This window comes from Phragmites australis, chromosome 14 (genome assembly GCF_958298935.1).
Source record: "Phragmites australis chromosome 14, lpPhrAust1.1, whole genome shotgun sequence".
Taxonomy (NCBI): domain Eukaryota; kingdom Viridiplantae; phylum Streptophyta; class Magnoliopsida; order Poales; family Poaceae; genus Phragmites; species Phragmites australis.
In genome coordinates, this window is record NC_084934.1 from 26,452,355 (window position 1) to 26,462,137 (window position 9,783).

At 45.6% G+C, this 9,783-nt stretch overlaps 1 protein-coding gene across 1 annotated transcript; it reads right to left on the reverse strand.

Moving 5' to 3' along the window:
- Positions 1 to 562: 562 nt before the first annotated feature.
- LOC133890637 (protein LONGIFOLIA 2-like) lies at positions 563 to 6,416 on the reverse strand. Its single transcript, XM_062331103.1, has 5 exons — positions 5,431 to 6,416; positions 4,171 to 4,238; positions 2,331 to 4,046; positions 2,094 to 2,208; positions 563 to 1,532 (listed from the first exon to the last, which is right to left on the reverse strand). The coding sequence occupies exons 1-5, from the start codon at positions 5,600 to 5,602 to the stop codon at positions 736 to 738; spliced, it is 2,868 nt and encodes a 955-aa protein (XP_062187087.1). The 5' UTR covers positions 5,603 to 6,416; the 3' UTR covers positions 563 to 735.
- Between the last annotated feature and the right edge of the window lie 3,367 nt (positions 6,417 to 9,783).

Here is a 9,783-nt window from a genome sequence, read left to right on the forward strand (position 1 = left end):
CTTTCAGAAAATGCCCGTCCGTGTCTGTTCAATTCGTCTCTCTGTTTCCACTTTGCATACTGTGTCATGTCTCGTGTCCTAGATGATCTGGCACTGACTCTGCTACAGTTATATCGTTGAGAATTTGCATTGTCGTTACGCTGAACAGAAATGTGATTTCTTTGTACAAGCCCCTCCACTGAATGAATGGATGTTGCGTTCGTACGAATTACTGATTCAATTCACTTTGGAGGGAGGGGGTCATGATTGGTTTCGTTGATTATCCTCGTGCGAATGTCGGGTTAAAAATGTTGTGTTCTTTTAGACATACAAACAGTCTGGGAACTGTAGGGTTAGAACTCCAAGTGGGTGTCATCACCACTCTGGCAAGAAACATCTTTTATCTACAACAGTGTGAGATGTTCCTGGAATGCAGAAGCCAAATGACCCTTGCTATCCAAAACAGGTGCAGATGGAGTACACTGTTGCTTCAAATGCCTATTTCATGAAAGAAACAATAGCTTGTGTAATCAGGATTAACGGCATGATTCAGTCAGAAGAACGTCACATACATAGAGAGGGGTTTATGAAGAATATCATATATTCATTTGCTTGCTTCATCTAGTGTCGATGGCAGCGAGACTACTGTTGAGGATCATTTATATTCCTTCTACAGTTTAGTCTTCAGCAAAATACAAAAGGTTACATCTACTACTGGCTAAGATTCTTAATGGAAACAACAGCTATCAACCATATTCAGTTTATACTACTGAAAGACAGCTGCCTCCGCAGCTTCCATTGTCCAAATTGCATCTTCTCTGTAGCCTCACCACCTACGACCTCGTCGATAAGGTCCTTGAAGATGGATCTTTCAATATCCAAAACCATGCCATTTAGCTCAGTGTCAAAGCTCCTCCAGTCTTCCATTCCATTGAGTGCATCCTCAGCGTGCATGTTTTCATCCTCACCCTCTTCGGAGAATTTTATGAGCCTGTCAACCTCAGTGCACAAGTCCTTGAACAGTTGCCATCCACTTAACTTCCTTGATTGAAGAAACTTTACTGATCGAGTTGCAAACCCGCAGATGTTCATCTTCTGAGCTATGATTTCGTTTACCAGGTCAAACACAAGTCTTCGGTGAAGCTTTCCTGTGTAAGGCTTAGTACTTTTCTTAGCTGCACTGACAGCTTGAATTCCTGAAACAAAGTCTGCCTTTGTTTGTTCAAGAATGATGAAGAGCTCCGGATTGATTGGATAACTGGATGGTCGGAGCTGGCCAGGGATTGCTGCGAATGTAAGCTCTTTGTGTAGAAGACCAGATGCTACGAGTATTTCATAGATATACTGGTGATCTTTGTTTGCAGTGCTTGATGCCATGAGTTCTTTGGCTTTTGCAGCTTCATCATTCAATGATTGCAACTGCTCAAGCTTCTGGATGAGGGCTCCCAAGTTTTCTGGTTTAATCTGGTTGACTTCACTGCTCGTCTTCGACTGTGGGGTGTCAGGCACGCTGTTTGGGTTCCAGCACTCATCTGAAGAATGTGTCTCGCCATCTGAACAAGCAGAAAAAAGATATATTCAGAACCCAATGCTTAATACAACTGCGGAACAATTAAATGTACCTGACACAAATATGGAATTCACTGTTAGACAGTTCAGCTGAAGAAAACATGTATCAGACAGGACATACGAAATCACTGTCTGCCCACAGGATCCATTGAATCATGCACACTAGGTGTATTTGTAGAGGGGGACACTGGTGGGGCATCTACACTAGCATGTATACACAGCAAAAAACACACATCATGCTCCTGCATAAGCAAGTGCTACATGTGGGGCTTGCAGGCATACACTATTGAGCTCACCTAGCTGCTGTGGTTCCTCCCAGTCGCAGGACCACGAGCTGCCTGGTAAGCTTTTATTGCAGATTATCTGTCACTAGCGTTATCAGCACGCTGACAGCTAGCTATGCTTGTCCTTTGAATAACACTATGCGCTTCTGAATTGAATGAGACCAAACAACAGGATCTATCATGCTGAAGTTCTTGCAGGAAACAGTCAGTTATCTTATGCAAAGTAATGCAGGTAAAGTAATTATTAAACCAACTTCTCACCTGTGAACGAATCTGAGATCCTTTTATGATAGAAGGATGTGTCAAGGACAGAGACGGGGCTCGGGATGTTGTCCAGTGAATGACTATTCTGGTCTGATGTCAGAACTGAAGGGCTCTGAATGGAAAAAAGAGATTGTTCATTAGGTAGGTATCTTAGCTGTAAAATGGATATGGAACACAAGGAAAATCGTTTGAACTAGATGGTTTCGTCATGTATGGTTGTTTCTTTATCTGTACCTTGTGACTTGATGTTGCAGCAGTGTTGCTTGGCTGACCAAACGATGAGCTGACACTCAGAGGCTTTTGACAATCCATAATACTGATGTCGACTTGCTTCGCCAAGCTAATTCTGCTTCCTGTACTCTGCAAGATCTCGTTGTCATGGTGGCTCTTCACTTGAGAAGGCTTTGATCTTGTTCTTCCTCTTGGGGAGGCAGCTTCATTGGACTTCTTACTTGGAGATTTTGGTGAGACCGGTGGACGAGACCTTCTTTCAGACTCTGCCTTCCTTTGCACCAGTCTGGGGCTTGATGAGCCTGTAGGCCTCGGTGAGCTTGCACTGCTGACAGGTTCTTCAGACCTTGTTTGAGCTCTTGCCATCCGAGAATGGTTCTTCTCGTTAGTGCCGATCTCATTCTTGCCAGTGATAGGTAGATCTCTGGGCGGCAACTTTCTGAGGCTTCTGAGACCTGCAATGGGAGCAACCGAAGAAAGTGAAACCCCTGGCTTCCCTGTGGTTCTTGCAGGCTTCATGACCACAATGGGAGGCTGGAAGATTCCGGAGTTGGTGGTTGGATCATCTCCTGTCCTCTGAACAGCCACTGATCCAGCATTGTTGTCATTCTGCCGCTTAACATCCTTTGCATGCAATGAACCAAGTATTCTGAGAGCTCTGAAGTTCTTGTTACACTCTAAGAAGTCAAGACCCCCGAGCCTCCTCTCTATATCAGCATAGACAGACGCATTTCTTGGCCTCACTTCAGCTTCTCGACATTGCAGTGCCTTGATGTTGCTGGCACCTCTCTCCTGCTGCCTCCAAGGAGCTGCTTCAGTAAGAATTCTTGGGGAAGGCTTGGTTTTGAGTACTGAAGACTCGTTCTTCAGCTGCAACACACAGGAATCCTGGCAAGTGCTTCTTGGGGAACGTGATGGCTGCTCATTTTGAGTGACTTGCGCAGGTCGCGGTGATCTTGAAGGCTCATAGTCACCAGCAATTAGCACCCCGGTAGCAATTGTTGCTTCTTCCAACCCCATCAGCTTGGCAATGACACTGTTGGCTCTCCTGTGGCTCGGGGAGTCTTGAGGCTTCAAAGCATCTAGAAGTGTATCATCAGTTCTCTTGTAACTTGAGTTCTTCAGGCGTGAGCTTGGACTCATAGATTCTTTCCTGCTGTCCAAAGACAATCTAGGAAGCTCCTTGAGCCTTGTGGAAGGCCTCTTGCTTTCCTGGGTTTCAGCTGGCCGCAGGAGTTTTCGGTCATCACACGAGAAGCGTGACTGCTCCTGGAAACACCTGCTAGATTCAGTGACATTTGCAGGAACCTTTGTGCTCCTAGTCCTATCGATACCAATAACATAGGTTCCATCCATTGATTTGGAGAGCAGCAGTGGCCTTGGTGAGTCCTTGTACTGCCCATTTCTCCTTCCCTCCTGCACCGAGGTTTTTACAGTTAGGCCTCCAGAGTCCCGGTTGATAGAGTCCTTCACGATTTGTCTGAAACCAACATTAGGATGTTCAGACTTAGTGTTCATGTCAGTTCCCTTAAAACTTGGCGAGCTCTTCAGTGATCTCTGCACAAAGAGCTCCTCGTTGATGTAAGGAAGCTCCTGTTGGATCGATTTGTTGCCATCATGTGACGAGAAGGATGAGCTTGAAGAGGAGGAAGAAGAAGCTCTTGATGATTCTATTGAAAGGCTACTGTTCTCGGTCGTACATTTGCTGAATGTTTTCTCCTGCAAAAGCAACTGATAGGTTAGTGCCAGCTTCTTGATGCATCCAAAACATACTTATGATGCATGCATAAAATGGTTTTCCTGGCCAATAAAAAAATCGAGTCCAATCCAGGTAGGAATTTACCAGAATGATCTTTGAGGTACTTGAACTTTGAACTGGAACTTTGTTGCTGCTCTTTGTAAGAGAATTGCCTGAACAACATAAGGAGGTATTAGAATTGTAGCCAGATATCTAAACAGATAAAATAGAACAATTTATTATGCTATGCTGGTAATGCAAAATATGGATAGGGCCATAGGTGATGAATTATTTACTGAATTTCATTATTACATGAATGGAAATTTTATCAATTGTTGAGCTGTCCTCTTCCGTTAATCGGTCATTCTAGAAGGGTTTATTTTAAAAAAGTGAATGTTAACCTGTCCTCTTCAGTTTGATTATATAAATGAAATTAATAATAAAACTGTTCGGCTGTCCTCTTCCGTCAGCGCAAGTAGTTATCCTCATGCTACTTCTGGATGCCCAAATCCACATCATTGGATGTCATTACGTCGTTGCCTTGTTTATTTTGTGCTAAAAGTGGTCAGGTGCTGTCATTAGTACATTCTTAAGGAAATGTTTTTATGATCACAATTACTGCAGGCAACTACTGCCACAGTACATGTTTTCCTTACGGCGGTTAACTTGCGCAAAAAACATCGTAGTCTCTTGTCAGTAAAGAAAGTACAAATAAACAGGAGTCTGGTATCAAGATGACAATTTCTTTTCCAACTTTCACTTCACAGGAAAGTGGTTCGCCCACGATGCAAACCAACCAGTTTATACTTCTGAGCAGTTTTACCAACCAAAGTATTTTTTTTTTATTCATCCGTTGTTCTTTGCTGAACCTTCCAACTGTCTATCTTACCAAACTTTGAATAATAGCATGGAAGGACATGTTTTCATTTTTCAATGAACACAAGTGACAATTTTTTTGGGGGGCCAAAAACCACCTAACTTTTTAATCTCTACTCAACATATCAGGATGAATTGTAGCTAGTAACTTTTTTTTCGAAAGGACAGCAAGAGTATTGTCAAAAAAATTTATAGAAAAAAAGAATTTGCTTAGTTTATAAGGAAAATTGGACCCGAGAACCATACAACTGTACGGTTTAAAAGAAAACCAACCGGTAGACAACCTGAGGCGACAATATGACCTCCACTCCGCAGACAGAATCATGCTAACTCAACTCGCGCGCTAATAACTTAGATAGCGTGATTAAAAACTGGATCAATCCTTAGAAGCAAAACACTAACAGAGAAAAAAGATCTCGCTAAAACTTGAGATATGCTATGTACGGAGCAGAAAGATGCAGGGAAATAACCAGTCCAGGAAGTCATTACCTGGAGCTGGAGGTGGAGGCAGCCTCTTCTGCGCTTGCCGGCCGCCGCGCCTCCCACTCCCAGTGATCAGTCGCTGGCGGTCGAAGATCTGGAATATGCCGGCCATGCACCCCATTTGCCGGTCGAGCTCCGGCATGTCGTCGGAGAATGCGCCGCGCATCCTCGCCGGCATCTTTCAGGCTCCGATCAGGCGCCGAACGAAGTACGCCCAAGAAGATCACCACATCACATTCAAGTGCAACTGAAAGCTAGGCCACGGTGCACCACAAAGCAGAGCAAGAGAACCAGAGGAAGAACCAATCAGAGCGCAAGCAAGGCTGCTTCAGGTGCAAGCGAAAGCTAGGCCACAGTGCAGCACAAAGCAGAGCAAGAGAAGCTTCGGAACCAGAGGAAGAACCAATCAGAGCGCAAGCAAGGCTGCGAGAAGCAGCATATCTACCAATCAGATATAGAAGTTGGAGCAGAGCTCTCCTCTCTCTCTCTCTCTCTCTCTCTCTCTCTCTCTCTCTCTCTGGGATGAGCGAGTTCAGAGGAATGTTATCATCGCTGCGCCATGCAGGCTCTCGTGAGGAGGGAAGGGGAGGCCTGTGGATTTAAGAAAAGAAGAGAGGCTGGCTCTGGCTAGCTTGGGTGCGTGTGTGATGGGGTTGAAATAAGAGAGAGGGGGGGGGGGGGGTGCACCGGCATGGTGTGTTGTGTGGGTCAAGGCGTGTCCCTGGTCCTGCATCCATCCATCGGCCGCTGCATCACAAGGCCATGTGAGGAGCTGATCATTGCGAGGGTGTTGGTGCGCGCGGCCATGTGATGCCTGTCAGAAAGCAGCGCCCAGCGCACAGGAGTTTTAAGGAACGGAGGAGAGGCGAGGCGAGGAGAGCCCGGCCAGGCACTTCAATCCTCTACGCGCCTGCTCCAGCGCGCCAGCCTTCTGCCGGCCGGCACGCCCGTGCACCGTGTCCGAGCTCCAGCAGCTAGCCAACCCACCCGGCTTCAGGCTAGCCCTGGCACAGCTCGTAACGTGCCGTCCGGCGATGGACCAGATGAGATGAATTTATGAGCAACGAGCACTGATCACCGATGCTGTCTCTGTTGCTGTTGCTGTTGCTGTGCTATTAGGTGAGCTCGGCTCGACAACTCGTCGGTTGGCGACCGAGTTGGGTCGCGTCTCGCTGTGCTGTGCTGTGCTACGCTGGGTTACTACAGTCTGAAGGGTGGCTTGCGGGTTGCCACACATGGTGCTCCAAAGCTGGGGCTATGAGGGATATCCATGTCCCCGGCCGGTAGGCCTGCTCGTCGTCGACATCGCCACCCTTTTGCCAGAATGATGAGAGGGAGCACCGGCCGGGCCCGGTCCGCGCGCGTATAAACGACAGTATTCGTATACATCATACTGAAATTCGTACGTGAGATCCTGAGAATACGATATGTTGTCTCGCGTATGGTTGTACGTACGAGTGCCACGGGTCCGGTCCACATGCGTATAAACAACAGTACGTGCATACGTCATACTGAAATTCGTACGCGAGATCCTGAGAATACGATATGTTGTCATGTATGTATGGTCATATATAGATGTACATACGAGTATTACGTGGTACTGAGACCACTTCCAATACCTTATGTCTTAGCTGATATCTAAGAGTACAGAGAGTAAGAGATTGATATTAAGAAATAAATTTTCAATACATGTATGTCTTTTAAGACAATTAATTATTTCATAATTATCTAGAATTACGCGAAGAGCTAAGTTTCTTCTTAAAAAATAAGCTCTTTCTTTCTCTTTTTTAAATTGCTTACCACATCAGATTTTTTATTTAGGTAGATACCTAATTAATATCTAAGAGATATAAATCAAGATGGAGCGTTGAAAGAGGCCTAACACTGCTGATCATTTGCATTCGCTGTCATGGGGTGAGAATTAACGCCTTCGCTGTCTGAATGTGTGCGCGCCAGTGCGAGTGAGCGATTGTTTACCGGGCAGCCCCGTGCGACTCCGATCCGATGGGTAGATTCCTCGCGTAGCGTGGACCTGGTGATTCGCATTTTGTCATGATGGGGAACAGGAACCCCCTGTCTATGCCGTGGTGTGCAGGAACCCCCTGTCTTCGCCGTGGTGTCATGTGTCTAGTGTACGAGTACTTGCTCCCCAGTGCATGCCACTGGGATCTCAATTTCGTTCGGTGAAATTGGCAGATCATTTTTCGTCCTTTGCTATATATGTTTTACATGTCGGTGAAAGAAAAATTCTGAGTTAGATATTTCGTTCTTCTCTGAAATTCGTGATTTTAATCCCTGCTCTGAACCCCTGATCTCTGTTAGTGCTGGTGACTGCCGCCACTCTGAACCTGTGATATCTTTCACTGCTCGCACCTGTGATCTCTGTTGAATTTTACTAGATCTTTGCTGAGGTCTAGTGTTTAGCAGCGCCTTTGAATTTCCCAAAGGAGAATGGATCTGGAGATGGAGCATTGTTCGGGACAGAACAATTATGAGGCACAGCTATGTGTAACGTGCACGGTCATTGGACTTTAGTGCGATTTAAGAAAAAGCTCGCTCAGCAGGTGTAGCATTAACCTATTATTAAGCCTCTGAAAGAAAAGGTAGTAAAGAGTGCAGTACAAGGTTAGAGTGTAGTATCAACAAATTGTTAAGCTTGCTGTACTGGGTTAGAGTGTGGGATGGTTAACCGATAATATTATCAGTAATGGCCATATCTTCTGGTTGGCCTTAATTTGGAGTTGCAAGTTTTTAAGAGAGAGAGAGAGAGAGAGAGAGAGAGAGGCCTTTGGAGACCCAATCCAATGGACTTTCTCATTACGTCGATGGTTTTCTATTTGTTAATCCTTGTGCATTGGCTTTCGGTTCACATCTAAGCGTGAAGCTCACTCACATGGCGACCGCATGGTTAGCAGTAAACAAGTCCGAAATTAATCAGTAACCCTCCCATCGCTCGTTAGCTTTAACCTCTCGTGACATCATGTTTTACTGACTCGATCGGCACTTGTGCTAGCTAGCTGCGGTGGAAACAGTTTACACCAATCAAGGAGGATGGCTGCGACTGCGAGCACTCACTCCCATGGCGCCGTGGCGGTGGTCCATCCATGTCGCCGCCTCACAAGTCCCAACGCCAGACGCGGATGCGGGAGGCAGCGGGGCGAGGGCGGAGAGGGATTCAGGGAAGTAGCAGGTACGGTGACAACGTAGAGTTCTAGCTTTAAATTTTTTGAAGTTGTTACCTTTAGTTTTAGAAATTTTTGAAGTTAAAGATGGATAGATTGAGTGTTTTTATTAAACCATCTTGTTTTTATTTTAGATTGAAAATAGACATTCAGATTATTTTATTTTATCAAACAAACTTTAAATCTTATATAAATATCGCTATGGGACCTGTTGAATTGCTGAGGCAGATGCAGTGAATCAACCACGCTGCTGCCGCCGGTACTGTAACTTTTCTGCGGCAGGCAACTACAGTCACTCTCTGAGTTCGTGTCCGCCTGCGGCCATTGCCAACGCAAGCAAGCAGATGCTTAACTGGATGCGAACAAGAAGGCAAGCTAGCGCTAGAGGCGCCTGTCGGTGGGCCCCCGGGACCAGTGCGGGTGGATCCGGAGGCATGGCTGCGGAGCTGTGTGATTTCGAGGAGCTGGAACCCCTCCCGCCATCATCATGCTGCTTCATTCTACATTCTCTAGAATAAAATCAGGAGTTACAATCAAGGGGAAGGGTGCTGTCATTGCTTCTGCATGGAGGCTATTATTCTACTGCGTTTCTACATTAGCTCGTTCAAGTTCTGACCGTTCGAGATTTACTGCTATCCTCAAGGATATTCTAGCGCTAAAGACCTGTGTTGAAGAACTAAAGGTCAAGAAACACTAAGAGATATCAAGATATGGTTGCTCATGAACTAGCAAAACATGCTAGTAGAGCAAATAGCTCGGCAGTGTGGATAGCAAAGGTTCCTTCATGTATAGCACTTAGTGCTCAAGGATCGTAACTCTTGCACTCTTTAATATATATAGCCTCCAGTTATCGCAAAGAAAAGGTTAAGTGACGATTTTCAACTTTCCACTGCCCTGTTCCAACATCCAAGAAACCTTATCTACGAATATATACATATGGCTTGAATCAAAGTAGAACTGAAAACTGAAAATCGGGATGGCATACGAAAGATCTCATCGACTGAAAATTCCAGGTGGCCAATTTTGCAGAGGCTCCCGATCCCAGGACTTGTGGTCTCCAAACTCGTGGGATTCATTGCTGCAGTGATGGTTAGGTTCGGTGGAAGGATCGATTGCTGCGAACTGAATGGAGTTTATTAGGTCACCTCTAATATATACTTTAAAAATTTATCTTCTA